This window comes from Nothobranchius furzeri, chromosome 6, assembly GCF_043380555.1.
Source record: "Nothobranchius furzeri strain GRZ-AD chromosome 6, NfurGRZ-RIMD1, whole genome shotgun sequence".
Classification (NCBI taxonomy): Eukaryota; Metazoa; Chordata; class Actinopteri; order Cyprinodontiformes; family Nothobranchiidae; genus Nothobranchius; species Nothobranchius furzeri.
Window position 1 is genome coordinate 22,804,975 of NC_091746.1, and position 16,530 is coordinate 22,821,504.

Here is a 16,530-nt window from a genome sequence, read left to right on the forward strand (position 1 = left end):
GTATGTTCCAACACTGCTTTTATGCAGACAGAGGGGATTGGAAGTAATCCAGAACACCTGTGGGAATTAGCAGCACCAGCTTTCAAAGCTTGATCAACCTCCATTGCTGCAGAACAGCCGTGTTCCCTGAAAAAGGCTGTTTTGTATCATCCTGAAATGTGCAATATTCTTCAGTTTTGAGTAACCTTACCTTTCTTTTAACCTCTGGCAGTTCACCACTTAACTTTGTACCATTTCAAGCTACTTATTGGACTTGAATGACTTAAACTGCAATAAATAAGTGGAAAAATTGAGGCGTTCTAAAACCTTTGACCGGTAGTGTACGTCAGTATGTTGTAATGAATTAATCTAATTTACAAGTTTCACATTCTGAATGGAATTACTGAAGTAAATCAACTTTGTCCTGATATTGTCATTTTATGATCGGCACCTGTTTGTGTAATTCAGAGTGAAAGATTAGAAAGTAGCTTTATAGTCCTGTTCAGGGACCCATGAGCCGGAAGGGGAGAAACCTTAGACTCACGGTAACTCCAACGTTACTGCGCTGACCGACCTAATGGCCCCCTACTGATGAGCCACCACAATGCTGGCATAAAAATCACAAAGATATTGAAATATCGATCTAGAAATGCTGGCTATTAGTGATTTAAAGCAACACTAAAGAGATTCGACCACTTAAGCTATTGCTTTGAAAGTGGATTTCAGTGATTGTTGGGCTAGTGGCCTGAGCAGCTTCACATGGGACAGCACTCTGCTGCCCTCTGCTGACCAGAAACTGTACTTAACAGTTTAGTGGTTTGGGTGAGAACACTAGTTGGAGGTCTCCATCTGCTTTATGCCAATAGCTGTTTACTGAGCTGGTAGCTCATATAAAGGCTAGCTTTTTTAGTTCACCGACCATCAATCAAAAGCACTGCAGCGTGGCCGAGGCCATGTATTTCTGCATGTGCTAACAACTGCGCCACTGCATGGTGGCGCAGTTGTTAGCACTGCTGCCTCGCAGCACGAAGGTTGCAGGTTCGAAACTCGGCTACAGCCTTTCTGCATGGAGTTGCGTGTTCTCCTCATGCATGCGTGGGTTTCCTCCGGGTACTCCGGTTTCCCCCACAGATCACAACATGGCCTACAGGTTATAAATTGTAAGTCGCTTTGGATAAAATTGTCTGCCAAATAAATAAACGTAAACATTTCAATAAAAGGTACCTTTCTGCAATGACACAGGGTGTGTCAAGCTGACACCAGGAGGTGTCGATTATGAATATCACTTAACTTGTCCAGTGGCCTTATCTACAAGACTTTTATCCAACACCGTTTAATAAAAGCTATCGTATATTTGTCTCGTGAAATGATTCTTTAGTTTACAGCTTAAAAACAAGGCCACTGGACAAGTTAAGATATATTTATAATCAACACCTCCTGGTGTCAGGTTGACATCGAAATACATGACCTCGGCCACGCTACAGCACGATGAGAGGAAGGATTTAGTTTTTTTTAGTTGGCATCATGGTGGAACCTGGAAGTAAAAGTGAGAAAGTAATGTCTGTGGAGGTGAAGCAAAGAGCTGAAACCAGAACGAAGATTGGCGCAGCCTAGTTTTAGGGAGCTAAAGGAGGCTACGACATCACAAACTGATGGTGACCTGGCTTTGTTGCTACTGGACTTGTAGGTAATAATATATGTGGACGTATTTACTTTGTGGTTTATTTAGTATAAGTTGGCTCATGTTAGCGTTAGCAACAGCAGGGTTGTTTATGACAGTTGTAATTCCACTTTCAACCAGTAGGAAGGAGAAGCAGGAAGCTCTTCTGCGTCAAGTCGTTTTAGAACAATCTGCAGCACAAACAGGCCGGTTGTTGCTGGGGTCAGATGAGTTTACACCACAACCTGTCTCACGCTCGCCATCCTCACTCTGTCCTTTTGTGTAGCTGGATGCTAAATGGGGACGCAGCAGCCTAATTGCTATCAACGTAGCTCTGTGAGCAGGAAACAACGTGCTACAGTGGAACATCGGGAATGCCAGCAATCCTGTTCCCTCTGGCTGCAGAACTCCGGATAAGACGAGCTGATGAGACCAGAGTGTGTGTGCGTGTGTGTGTGAGAGAGGGAGAAAGAGTGTGTGTAGAAACACACAAGTAAAAAGAGAAAGAGGCTGAACAGATCCTGGTGGAAGATGGAGGGGCAGACGGGTGAGGGAGGGGACGCTGGTATCAAAGACTTCTGGATTGGGAAACATTCCTTTCCTGACATGACACAAAGTGATTAAAGTTAGTGTGTTTGTGTGCGCCTAAAAGAAAGACATATGCAGCCATGTATGCGTGACATGACAAGAGAGAGAAGATGAAAGGTTCCTCGTGTGTTCCATGTTAAAATTTGAGGTATAGACAACAAAATAGTGCCAGACAGTTTGTGAGTGTTTGAAGTGACACTGCGGGATTATGGATTTTGTTTTTGTGCACGTTAACGCTTTCAGGTCTCTGATGGATGGAGACACGGGGGTGAGAGGAGGGGGAGGCACAGGACAGAGACATCATCTGGGTGCTGCAGGCGAAGGACGCTCAAAAAGATGGAGTTGGGGAGAAGGAGAGGGAGAGGTAAAAGAAGACGGGACGATGAAGAACAAAGAAAGATGAGAAACATTCATCAGAACGTCTGATTGGACCGAAACGAACACCGACGCAGACGTTTGAACGTGTGCTGTTATGGTCTCCAGGGTTGTTATCCTCTGAGGACTCAATCTCTTCATCATCATCATCATCATGACACAAACCCCAACCCCACTTTTCAGGTCCAGATTCAAAGGAGGATGATGACAAACACGTTCCTTTGTTCTTAAAAAACACAACAACTATAAAACCTTAAAGAAACAGTTTTATTACTAAGTTTCACTGGCTGTGTGTGTGTGTGTGTGTGCGCGTGTGTGTGTGTACTTCAAAGCGAGGACATGTTTTTGGTCCTCACTTCTTTAGTATGTTTTAGAGGTCTAGTGTGAATGAAGTTTTAGTTAAAGAGACAATATGTAGTTTTTACTAAATCATTTCTGGATTCAAAATGTGCTGAAAAAGAATGAAATGATGCCCAGTTGTTGAAAAATATTGGCAGTTTTGTGACATATAACCATAAAAATCAGGTCTAAAATACATGGGAGTGGGTCTGTTCTACGGGAGCCCATGAGGACAAAGTGTATTTACTGATTTGTAACAAACGATTACAACCTGTTGTTGTTTTACACATTCATCTCTTCACCTGTTACCACTGATGAAAGTGTCCGATGTGCTCGTTATTTTGCTGAAGTTAGCACTCCCTGGGGCTTTTTGACCCTAATGGGCATCCCTTGGTAAGGTCTTACTCCGACAAAAAATTTCTGCTTGCTTGCAACGATTTAGGCATCTACCTCCCTTATCGCCAGGGAAAATACTCCGTCACTTTAAGGTTAGGGTACGGGTTAGGCATGGTGGAGTCACAAAAATGAACAGAAGTCAATGGATGGTCCTCACTATGACAAAAATACATGTGTGTGTGTGCATGCGTGTGTGTGTGTGTGTGCATGTCTCCTCTTCAAAGCACACCCTCCCCCTGCCGGCTCCACTGTCCTTGACCCCAGCTGGGCTTGATTTTTCCCAGACTGGCACATGGGGTTAATACAGGCATCGCTTTGATCTTCTCTCTTTTTCACACACACACACACACACACACACACACACACACACACATACAGACACACACACACTCACACAGACACAGTCACACACACACACACACAGACACAGTCACACACACACACACACACACACACACACACACACACACACACACACACACACACACACACACGTATTTATATGTTTGTGTGGACCTCCATTGACTTCCATTCATTTTAGTGACTCCACTCTGCCTCACCCTAAGTTAAACTTAATACACACCAGATCTCTAAAACCAGCTGGTAAGCTTTTAAAAAAGCGACGACCAGAAAAATATCCTCATTTTGTAGGGAAAACAGTCCTCAGTATGTAGTATGTACAAGACACACACACACACACACACACACACACAAACAAAGAAACAAACAAACAAACAAACAAACAAACAAACACACATACACACACACACCTGATGGTTTTCTTGCATTCTGAAATAATAATGATCACCTGAGTCCCCAGAGACTCACCTGTAGGAGCGTTGCTGCAGGATCATTTAGGATCACTTTAGGGGGGGTGATGACTGTAAAAAGAAATAAATACTCAGAAGACGATCCTTACTTGACCTAATGACAAAAGGTTAAACCTGAAAGTTAATCTTCATTTTCATCTTAATCCATGTTTCGGTCATCGTTTGATCAACGTTTACTTCCTTTAGAAGTGGATTTGTTGGTTGAATGAAGAATAATAAAATTAAATATGAAGCATAGTGGAAAAAGTGGCAACATTAAAGTGAATCTGATAGGAGCACTGGTGTTTGAGACTTGTAATGCGATGGATGGCAGGAACTTCAGCAAGACAGAACACTTACACAGGTAAAAACTGACTCTAGGATCCTCCAGGTGACTCCTCACAAACTGTTTCACCACACCAACTGGGCAGAAGACAGAGAAAATCAGCTGGAGCATTACAAACCACACCAAGCCTCCGACGCTCGCCGTGCCGACTGTAGATCACGTTTCAGAAGGAATTCCCCTCTAATTTGTTGTTCTGATGCCTCTAATCCCTGGAATTATAGACTCGTCTGCTTCTCTCGGTCTCCGTCACTCCGCTGCAGTCATGAATGTGGTGAAGAGCCACGAGAATGTTCCACATTGCAGCCATACCTGTGGCTAGCCAGGTGAAATGAACACACAAACACACACCTGTCTCAAGAGGCCTGAAGAAGCCCTGCAGAACATGTCTGTCAGGAAACTGGACCCTCAGGACCACCTGGAGAAGCAGAGGTTATTTATAGAGCGGAGTGGTTTAGATGAAAGGAATGTGATTGTGTCTGAAAACAGAACTCACTTTCGGATATCGCTCGATCTTCTCTTTCATCCGAGTCTCTCTCATGGATTTAGTCATGAGTGGCGTCTCCTCTAATGACTTCCTAAAGAAACGAGAGACAAACAAACAGGTTCAAATGTCGTTTGTTTGTTTGTGAGAGGATGAGCGGCGCTGGATCTCCTGCCTCGCTCGTGTGTGGCCATGTATTCGTGTTGCGCTTGTCAGAGGCAGACAGATTGCTGTGGTCGGCTTCATTCCAGCCTCAGTAATTGCAGTCATTGACATGGTAGCAGCGTCGCTAAGAGGCAGCCTGCTAAGTTAATGTTGACAGAGATTAAAGGCTGAGCGTGATGAGGTCCCAACCTGACAGAGTTCAGTCAAAGACTAGAAGATCTGCACAAAACAGTCCAGCTAATTGTTCCCAGTGTGCAGCCTGTGGAAGCCTTTGTAGTGTGTGTGGTGTTTCATAAAAAGCATGAATACAAACACACAGAGCAATCTTACATGCATCTGCTTTAAAGAAGCACACATAATTAGATGAAAGCTTCAAACTAATAATAAATAAAGAACCAGCAGTGATGCCTGGCGTACTCCCATCACCGCTTTGGTATTCAACAATTAAAGGTTAAATATTCACTAAACACAGCAGGACGGCACGCGAAGCTGAGAAAGAATCAGATTCAAACTGAGAAGAACCACACGACGACTTTTAAAACAAACTTCAATCCAGCCACCTCTCGCTCTTCAGCTGGGCAAAGCGCTTTCGCACGTCATCCACCGTCACTTCAAAGAACTCGTCAGGCAGATCTTGGTTGACCTCGGTGTGACGGGACGAGGAGTCCAGGTGATAGATCAGAGGCTCCCTCTCAATTGGCTGTAGACAGAAAGTGTGTCTACGTTAATGTGCTACACTCAAACACCACAGTTATGGAAAGCGGTGATTATTGACATGTTTCTGATCAAGAGAAGCTAACAAACACAGCAGTTTCTGAGGAGATCTGAACAAGTTTACCTCCAAATATTCCTCCATGTGGTCCATTTCCTTATCTTGTATGATAGCAGCTCCTATAAACTGAAAAAAAAGACACATCATTGATTAATTTGGCCAAGGAGGACGCGTTACATAAGAGTAGAATAATGTCTGTGAACCATAACGTACGAGTAACATAATGTCTGTGAAGCATAACGTACAAGTATCACAATGTCTGCGACGCGTTACATAAGAGTTGCGTAATGTCTGCGAAGTGTGATGTAAGAGTAACGTAATGTCTGCGACGGCGTTACATAAGAGTAGCATAATGTCTGCAAAGTGTAATGTAAGAAAATTGTAATGTCTGTGACGCGTTACATAAGAGTAGTATAATGTCTGCGAAGTGTAACGTAAGAGTAACGTAATGTCTGCGACGCGTTACATAAGAGTAGCATAATGTCTGCAAAGCATAATGTAAAAGCATTGTAATGTCTGCGACGCATTACATAAGAGTAGCATAATGTCTGCAAAGCATAACATACGAGTATTGTAATGTCGCTGACGCGTTACATAAGAGTAGCGTAATGTCTGCAAAGTGTCATGCAAAAGTATCATAATGTCTGCAACGCATTACATAAGAGTAGTATAATGTCTGCGAAGTGTAATGTAAGAGGAACGTAATGTCTGCGAAGCATAACGTGTAAGTATCACAATGTCTGTGACGCATTACATAAGGGTAGCCTAATGTCTGCGAAACATAACCTACAAGTATCACAATGTCTGCGATGCGTTACGTAAGAGGAACATAATGTCTGCGAAACATAACGTACGAGTATCGTAATGTCTGCGACGCGTTACATAAGACGAACGTAATGTCTGACATATTACATAAGAGTAGCATAATGTCTGCGAAGCATAACGTACGAGTATCGTAATGTCTGCGACGCGTTACGTAAGATGAACGTAATGTCTGCGAAGAAATAACGTACGAGTATCATAATGTCTGCGACGGGTTACATAAAAGTAGTATAATGTCTTTGAAGTGTAATGTAAGAGTATCGTAATGTCTGTGACGCTTTACATAAGAGTAGTGTAATGTCTGCGACGCGTTACATAAGAGTAGCATAATGTCTGCGAAGCATAACCTACAAGTATCACAATGTCTGTGACGCGTTGCGTAAGAGGAACGCAATGTCTGCGAAACATAACGTATGAGTATCGTAATGTCTTGCGACGCATTACATAAGACGAACGTAATGTCTGATGTATTACATAAGAGTAGCATAATGTCTGCAAAGCATAACGTACGAGTATCGTAATGTCTGCGACGCGTTACATAAGACGAACGTAATGTCTGTGACGTATTACATAAGAGTAGCATAATGTCTGCGAAGCAAGGCAGAAGCGCCTTGTGATTTTTATCTTGAGAGGCGCTATAGAAATGAAACTTTCTTCTTCTTCATAACGTACGAGTATCGTAATGTCTGCAACGCGTTACATAAGAGTAGTATAATATCTGTGAAGTGTAAAGTAAGAGTAACGTAATGTCTGTGACGCGTTACATAAGAGTAGCATAATGTCTGTGATGCGTTACATAAGAGGAACGTAATGTCTGTGATGCATTACATAAGAGGAACGTAATGTCTGCGAAGCATAACGTACAAGTATCGTAATGTGTGTGACGCGTTACATAAGAGTAGCATAATGTCTGCGAAACATAACGTAAAAGTAACGTAATGTCTGTGACGCGTTACATAAGAGTGGCGTAATGTCTGTGACGCGTTACATAAGAATAGCGTAATGTCTGACGCGTTACATAAGAGGAACGTTATGTCTGAGAAGCATAACGTACAAGTATCGTAATGTGTGTGATGCGTTACATAAGAGTAGCGTAATGTCTGTGATGCGTTACATTAGAGTAGTATAATGTCTGCGAAGTGTAACGTAAGAGTAACGTAATGTCTGACGCGTTACATAAGAGGAACGAAATGTCTGAGAAGAATAACGTACAAATATCGTAATGTGTGTGACGCGTTACATAAGAGGAGCATAATGTCTGCGAAGTGTAATGTAAGAGTAACGACATGTTACACTGTAATGCTCCCATTGGAAAAGGAGCTTGCGAGTAAAATGCGTCCATTACGTTACACGCCGTCTGTGCGTCCAGTAGCAAGGCCAGGTGAGGCCAGCCTCATCTAGGACCACAGCCATCCGGCTGTGTACCATGCCTCCATCTGACAGACGTTTCAGGAGTCGAACTTGCTGGTCATCTAGACCTGTGATTCCCAACCAGGGGTACGCATACCCCTAGTGGTCCATGAGAGCGCATTACAAGGAGCACGCGGAAAATTAACCAAATGATGACAGCACTTGCTGTGCCCTGGTAAAAACAAACATTGTGTTGGGATGTGTTATGCTTAATGAATATTCAAATAAGGTTCTGATGTCATTCTATCAATTATCTTTTTAGGCCAACCGCGACATGCATGAACTGCATGAATTTTGTCAAGCTGCGTCCGCCTGGAGAGGCTGCTGCAGTATGGAGCTAGGATTAGGACAATATTCAGCGTAACTTGTACCAAGTTTTGTAAATTCGAACATGTTTCATCACATGTAACTTTGGATTCGTAACTTGTAACTTTAGTTTTCTAACTTATAATTCTCAATTTGTACTTGTATTTCTTGTTTTGTAACAGGAAATTTTCATTTTGTACATTTACTACACATTTTGTAACATCAAACATTCATTCAGAAACATGAAACTTTCGTTTTGTAAGTAGCAGACTTCCAAATTGAAAAAATCAAGGTACAAGTTTGAAATCAAAGCTCTCAAAACACACATTTCATTCTACAGGTACAAACCTCAAATCTACAGTTACGGATCTTTTTGTCTCAATTCTAGCGTCAGTGGGAGGAACTTGGGTGGAACCAATGAGAGCACGAGTCTTAGCTACCAATCACGTTTCTCGAATTCCTGTAATGTATGTGGTCTAAATGTGTTCTACAGTGTGTTAGGACTAGGGCTGCAACAAACGATTATTTGGATAATCGATGAATCGGATGGGGTCTCGATACGATTAATCGATTAATCGGATTACATGGGGAAATTTTTAAAAACTGCTAGGGAAACGTTATTTCTCTCCTTCCTTCACTTTATTAAACACAACATTATTAGAAAACAGTTCAATAGCAGAAAAACAACATGCCATCACCTAAATTGTCTTATAAGGTGTATAGACAGAGACCCTAAGCTACACCTATCTGTGACCTAAAATGCTTGGTCCAAGTTTAACAGCTTAAAGAGCAAGTCAACCCCTACCAGAGTCTAATTCCACTCCCACTTCATGTTTGAAAAATGGAACAAATGCTGTTGCCTGGCAGACCGAGAGGGCGGAGCCGCTAACAAATACACACACACACTCAGGCTCACAACAGCATTGTGACATCATAATGTACCAGTTTACATCATAGCATACTTCTTAGCCAATAGCGGTGGCAGATTTAAATTAAAATACAGTGCAGAGTTTTTACCTGACAACGGCACAACAATGCCAGTTTTAGGCAGAATATTTAAATTTTAACTAAGATGCACTGAAGTGCCAAATTATTGACGACACGTGTCTGCAGCACGATTAGACACTCATTTATTTAGTTTATCAGCAAAAAAGTTTATTTGGGGGTGACTTGTAGCCTAGTGAACTAGACCAAATTCTTGCTTTGCAAAGAATGGTCTAGGCATGCTCCATTGGAACCACAGCAGCTCCTACCAGGACTCTGGCTAGCCAATCACAGCTCTCTAGAGGGGTTTCAAACACATAAAGAGCTGTGATTGGTCCATAATGGTGGGCCAATCATAGTGCTCTATCTGCTTAGTGAACAAATCACAGAGCTTTATCTGCTTTGTGGGCCAATCAGGGCACTCTATTTGCCTGGTGGGTGGGATGATGCAACAGAGTGAAACAAGAGTATGTCACATTCATTGTCCAGTGGAATGCGGAGATCATTTGAAAGACAACGGTAGAACCCGCCCCACAACCGAGAGCCGTCAGTGGAGCGTGGCCAGACTAAATAATACATTTATTTAGTCTGGCTTGCCAGGCTAGGTGACTTGCTCTTTAAGGGCAATTCTCATCTGTTTTGTTTGATCTCATCTGTAGACATTTATTATAATTGGGGATGTCAAACAACTAATTTTTAAATGTAATTAAACATAGGCTGTGAATTAATCAAAATTAATCACTATTTCCAAAAATGACTGAAAAAATACCAAATAAAACAAAAGTAAATGAATGCCATCCTCCTTGTGATGATGCCCTGGGCAACTGCCATAAAGTCACATCAAGAAATGCTGCGGATCATTCCAATGATCCCAAATAGACTCACATTAGGCCACATGAAAGCAACTGAACCCAAAAATATATTAACCAGTATATAACTGCACTCTCACACAACACGCCTGCAGCAACAGTTAGGACTCCTCCCTCCCTTTTAAAAGCGTTTTCGCTTCCGAGGACATTGTGGTTGTAAAACCACATGCTAGTAGTCTGGCCCCGGTGTGATCAACCACTTTCTGCGGGAATGTGACGGCGGAACCAGTTCGCAGCAGCGCGAGCCCCCACCGCCCATCCAATAGCATTGCGCTTACGATTTTATAGACTTTTTTTACGAGCTTAGGGCATGCCTAGCGTGTGTAATAATCTGGGGCTTGGGTGAATCACTTTTGAAAAGTTTTTAACTTACCCGGACACAGAGCTCTCTCCTTCCTCGCTGATGATTCTGACATGCGTGCGTTTAAGATGCTGCATCATCACTGTAGTACTCCCGTGCCACGCTAAGTCTGACCTACAAACGTTGCAGGTAACGAATGTCTTCGCCTGATTTAACTGAAAATGCTCCCAAACTTTAGAAGTTTTTACTTTTTTGGGTCTCGCGGCTTCTGCCATGTTCCTCTTCCAAACACCTGCCGGCTCTCCCTCGCGCTGATCTGACTTGCTCCGGTCTGTGCGCAACAGCGGGCGGGCGGGGGGGCTTTGGAAGAGTTGTGCGACACAACGAATCGATGACGCAAATCGTTGCCAACGCTTTTAGTAATCGATTTTCATCGAATTTATCGATTTGTTGTTGCAGCCCTAGTTAGGACTGTCATGTTCCTGTAATGTAGAACAGTCACAGGTGTTTGTCTTCCTACAAATGCTTGGAAAAATATAAATAGGCTACTTTGTGAAGGAGTTAGGACATAATATATAATATAATATATAATATTACTCAATAATAACCACAAATCGCCAGGTGAAATGTGATTATATTAAATTTTAGTGATATGTCCCACCATACGCCGTTCAAACTGACTTACGGCGCTGTGGGATGTTTGGAACAGAGCTCTATGAACCACGTGACCGCGAGTCGGCGAGTTCAAAGAGTGTCGTAACTCTCTCTTTCTACAGCTCTGACAGAACCCTGCCCTCCTCTCCCAATGATTGGACAGGAATTCGAGAAACGTGATTGGCAGCTAAGACTCGTGCTCTCATTGGTTCCACCCAAGTTCCTCCCACTGACGCTAGAATCGAGACAAAAAGATCTGTAACTGTAGATTTGAGGTTTGTACCTGTAGAATGAAATGTGTGTTTTTGAGAGTTTTGATTTCAAACTTGTACCTTGATTTTTTCAATTTGGAAGTCTGCTAGTTACAAAACGAAAGTTTCATGTTTCTGAATGAATGTTTGATGTTACAAAATGAGTAGTAAATGTACAAAATAAAAGTTTGATTTTACAAGATAAAAAATACATGTACAAAACGAACATTTTCCTGTTACAAAACAAGAAATACAAGTACAAATTGAGAATTACAAGTTAGAAAACTAAAGTTACATGTGATGAAACATGTTCGAAGTTACAAAACTTGGTACAAGTTACGCTGAATATTGTTCCAATCCTAGCTCCATAATGCAGCAGGATTCAGGATTACTGAAGACGAGGTAACGCTAGTTATAGGGACCTAGTTTGTGTTTCAGGGCCTGGTGTTGAGCAGAGAAACATCCCAGTAAAGATTCTGGCGACAGTAAAGTCGACTCTGCTTTAATGGCTCGTTAACACTAATTACCTTAAATGCTGTTTGGCTTTTTAACACACAATAAACACACAGGTTTCCAAACTTTAGGAATAAGTTTGAACAAATTCCCATCTGCAGCTGTTTCTCTAATTAAAAATGTGGGTTTTGAGCTGCGTTCTCCCCATCTGCCTCCCGCACCGCGGGTCTGACCCCTAATAACCCCAGACCTGCTGGTCAGAGTGTCGCTCAACCAGGGGTAGAGAGAAAGAATATACCTCCAACCTTATTCAATAGCTCTGACAAAAAATGCAGCTAATTATAAATTTATCTGCAGCTTTTCTGTCTGTGATGAGTGCTTTATAAATTATTAGTTTAGTTTATTTCAAACAAAGAAAACATACATAATTTTTTTTAAATACCACAAACAGAAAAAATACATGTCATCCCTTCTTCTGTGTTTGAAAAGGAGTAGGCTGAAGTGGAAACTTATATATCCCTACCCCTTTATACAAGTAATTTTTACTTGTTTACTAAATCTAACACAAAACCTACATTAAAACAAACAAAATGGTACAAGTCACCAAAAAACAAATAAATTAAAAGTACTTACTTGTTGACTAGTGAAGCAACACTTAACTTCTATGATAAAAGTGATTAAATACATCAGGAAGAAATGTAATATATTCCAGTTCAAACTATTAATACATAGTTTATTACATGGTGTTTCATCACATTTAGCTTGTATTTTATTCAAATATCTTCATCTTTATGCGTTTTATGAGGATTTTTGAGTTGCTTTGTTTGAATCATAACATAAAAACTACTTGAAAGGTTTTTTTTTAAATAATTTTTGAACATTAAATGTTCAATATTTTTTACAGCTACTTGTCCTCTTCCTCTGGTATGTGGGAATGTAAATAAACAGAAGTAGATAATATATGGTGATATCGATTAACCCTACCCAGCTTTTATAAATGTAACTACATTTCATTATAAATAAGAGTTAAAACTGCTGGACGAGGAGAGGTGGATTCATATTCTGTAGGTTTTGTGGGGCTGAAGCTCACCTTAGTGCTGGAACTGTGGCTGGATTTAGCTTTTTTGGCTTTCGGTGATTCTACTGTAAGAGCAGACAGAGGTGAAGACGATGATGAAGATAGTGAGCGAGCAATGGCTCCTTCCTCTGGGTCCCCCAGTCGCTGACCACCTCCAGAGAAAGGAATGAAGGGAGCTGAAGGAGAAGCAGGGGAGGAAGATGATGGGTGAGAGTCCAGCCCTGAAGGCCCTGCTTCCTCTCCATCCTCAAACGGTATTTCACTTCCCGTGGGAGGGGCTTTGGGTTGAACTGCTTCCTGATGAACAGGGGTCTTGCTTGTAGCCATGGCAGGAGTTGGCACAGGCGAAGTTTCCATTGGCTGATCAGGAACCGAGTTCTCAGCAGGCATCGGTTCTAGTTTAGGCTCTGAGAATAATGGAGCAGCATCGGATGGAGGTGATGAGCTGGCTGTGGTTTCCTTGGCAACAAGGGTGAGTGGCACAGCAGCGGTGTCATCCTCCTCACCTGCTGTTTTATCTTTTTTCAGAAGAAACCTAAAACATACAAAGTGACACTGACTCACAAACCAACATCAGAGAAACGTCACATGAACACAAACCTGAAAATGGCGCTTCCTCCTGTCAGACCCAGGGACTTCAGCGTGGTCTTCTTTAAGGCTTCTGCCCCGCTCACCTACACACACACACACACACAGCTGTGCTGTAGTAAAACTGACTTTCATCTCAACAGAAAGGGAGAGTAAAAGCGAGGCTGCATACCTCATCTCTCATGTAAACACACACAGGAGTGGCTCCTGCTTCAGACAGCTCCGGCTGGCTGAGGAGAGGTGGGGAGAAGCAGAAGAAAACAGAAAATGTAAGCTAAACTCACTTTAACCCATAAAAACTCTCTTCCTAACAGGACTCTGGTGCGTGGTCCCACACCGCAGCCTCCCTTCATGCAGCACACTGTCTGCATGTGTAAACCATGTGGGCTCCATGTTGTGCAGAAACTAATTGAACCATAAATATTTTACAATTGTTCCTCTCATTTCTGAAAATCAAAGCTTACCCATCTGACCGCCCCCAAACACCGGTTTGGCACCAGCTCTCCTCGCATGGAAGTATAACTTCCATGGAAAGGGATCAGGATATGCAGTGATGTCATTTCATAGGGATGGGATGAAGGCTGGTTAGAGCACCTGGAGCAGCACAGCTGGAACTACTGAGCAACAGCTGTGTGTGTGTGTGTGTGTGTGCGTATATGTATATATGTGTGTGTATATATGTGTGTTTGTGTGTATGTGTGTGTATGTATATATTTGTGTGTGTGTGTGTGTATATGTATATAATATATACACATACACACACATATATACTATATATGTGTGTACGTGTGTGTGTATACTGGTATGTATATATTTGTGTGTGTGTGTGTGTTTGTGTGTATATGTATATATTTGTGTGTGTGTGTGTATATGTATATAATTTATACACATACACACACATATATACTATATATGTGTGTATACCTGTGTGTGTGTGTATATATATATGTATATATTTGTGTGTGTGTATATATATATGTATATATTTGTGTGTGTGTATATATATATGTATATATTTGTGTGTGTGTATATATATATGTATATATTTGTGTGTGTGTATATGTATATATGTACACACACGTGTGTGTGTGTGTGTGTATATGTATATATGTACACACACGTGTGTGTGTGTGTGTGTGTGTGTGTGTGTGTGTGTGTGTGTGTGTGTGTGTGTGTGTGTGTGTGTGTGTGTGTGTGTGTGTGTGTGTGTGTGTGTGTGTGTGTGTGTGTGTGTGTGTGTGTGTGTGTGTGTGTGTGTGTGTGTGTGTGTGTGTGTGTGTGTGTGTGTGTGTGTGTGTGTGTGTGTGTGTGTGTGTGTGTGTGTGTGTGTGTGTGTGTGTGTGTGTGTGTGTGTGTGTGTGTGTGTGTGTGTGTGTGTGTGTGTGTGTGTGTGTGTGTGTGTGTGTGTGTGTGTGTGTGTGTGTGTGTGTGTGTGTGTGTGTGTGTGTGTGTGTGTGTGTGTGTGTGTGTGTGTGTGTGTGTGTGTGTGTGTGTGTGTGTGTGTGTGTGTGTGTGTGTGTGTGTGTGTGTGTGTGTGTGTGTGTGTGTGTGTGTGTGTGTGTGTGTGTGTCATGATGATGCTCCTGACCTCATCAGCAAGCGCGTCTGCTTAGCCGAAAGTAAAGAATCCTGTTTCCTGGGCCAAAACCATCCCGTTTACTGCGAGCTTCACAGCTTTCTGCTGTTTATTCTCTGACAACAGAGCAGATTCATAAACTGCAGAACCAGTGAAGCTGGCAAGCCCAGAGACACCATCAGAAGCTACAGCACTGGGACCACCACAAGTTGTTTTCACAGAATAACCAGACATTTAGTTAAGTTCAGGTAATGCCAGTGAAACACACCTGGTGTGTTTAAAACCACCCAGGAATCCTCTAAATCAGACGCTCTGAACTCAGATCCGTCCACTCGGTCAGCTCTAGAAATAAACACGGTACGGTACTTGCCTCTAATTCTGATAAAAACTTTTGATATTCTTTCACTTCGAGGTGAAGAAGGAAATATTTCCTCCTGCTGTGAAACTGGATTTTCAAAGGAAAGAAAGGATCAGAATCATATTTAAAGATGAAATCACTAATCTAGATTTTAATGACAATAATAAAGGATTTCATTTATAAAGTGCTTTTTCTAGGCACCATCCATTATTCACACACTGCTGGGGATGGTAAGCTACTACATAGCCACAGACACCCTGGGGCGGCCATTTTTGTGCTATCGATCCCCATGACCACCACAGGAAGTTCAAGTGAAGTGTCTTGCCCAAGGACACAACAGCAGAGTACCCTGGTGAGAGCTGGGATTGATCCCTTAACCCTCTGATCACTGACCATCTGCTCTCCCTCCTGAGATACTGATGCTGGGAACTTTCTCCAGCTGAATTGCTACAACTGTACATCTCCTTTAAGCCCCATGAGATGTCTAAGCTGCAGCTGTTACACACCTGCTTAGACTCTATCAAAACCTGGATGGCTGGGAGCTTTCTTCAGCTGAATGAAGATAAGACTGAGATCCTCATCTGTGCCCCAGACAAGCTGGTTCCCAAAGTCAGAGACTCTCTTGGTCAGCTTGCTTCTCACACCAAACCTTCTGTCAGGAATCTTGGCGTGACCTTTGACCCAGCTCTCACCCGGGATTCTCATGTCAGTTCTCTTGTTGGCTCTTCCTTCTTCCATCTCAGGAACATTGCTAAGCTGAGTCCCATTCTGTCCCGCTCTGAACTTGAGACTGTTCTCCACACCTTCATCTCCTCACGCTTAGACTACTGTAACTCTCTTTTCACGTGTCTGAGCAGAACCTCCCTGAACCGTCTACAGGTGGTTCAGAACGCCTGTGCTCGGCTTCTGACCAAGTCCTCCAAACACACCCACATCACCCCGCTTCTCCTCCAGCTTCACTGGCTGCCAG

The 16,530-nt window shown here is 42.4% G+C and overlaps 1 protein-coding gene across 2 annotated transcripts in view; it reads right to left on the reverse strand.

Moving 5' to 3' along the window:
* The window catches only part of aspscr1 (ASPSCR1 tether for SLC2A4, UBX domain containing), a 41,354-nt gene that overhangs the window by 18,893 nt on the left and 5,931 nt on the right, over positions 1 to 16,530 (reverse strand). For both annotated transcript variants that reach the window (XM_015970001.3, XM_015970010.3), the window contains 9 exons: positions 13,799 to 13,856; positions 13,639 to 13,712; positions 13,051 to 13,573; positions 5,977 to 6,036; positions 5,699 to 5,838; positions 4,986 to 5,067; positions 4,841 to 4,907; positions 4,507 to 4,569; positions 4,166 to 4,218 (listed from right to left, as the gene is read on the reverse strand). In XM_015970001.3, the coding sequence (XP_015825487.3) occupies positions 4,166 to 4,218; positions 4,507 to 4,569; positions 4,841 to 4,907; positions 4,986 to 5,067; positions 5,699 to 5,838; positions 5,977 to 6,036; positions 13,051 to 13,573; positions 13,639 to 13,712; positions 13,799 to 13,856 (1,120 nt within the window). The remainder of the gene's footprint in view (positions 1 to 4,165; positions 4,219 to 4,506; positions 4,570 to 4,840; positions 4,908 to 4,985; positions 5,068 to 5,698; positions 5,839 to 5,976; positions 6,037 to 13,050; positions 13,574 to 13,638; positions 13,713 to 13,798; positions 13,857 to 16,530) is intronic.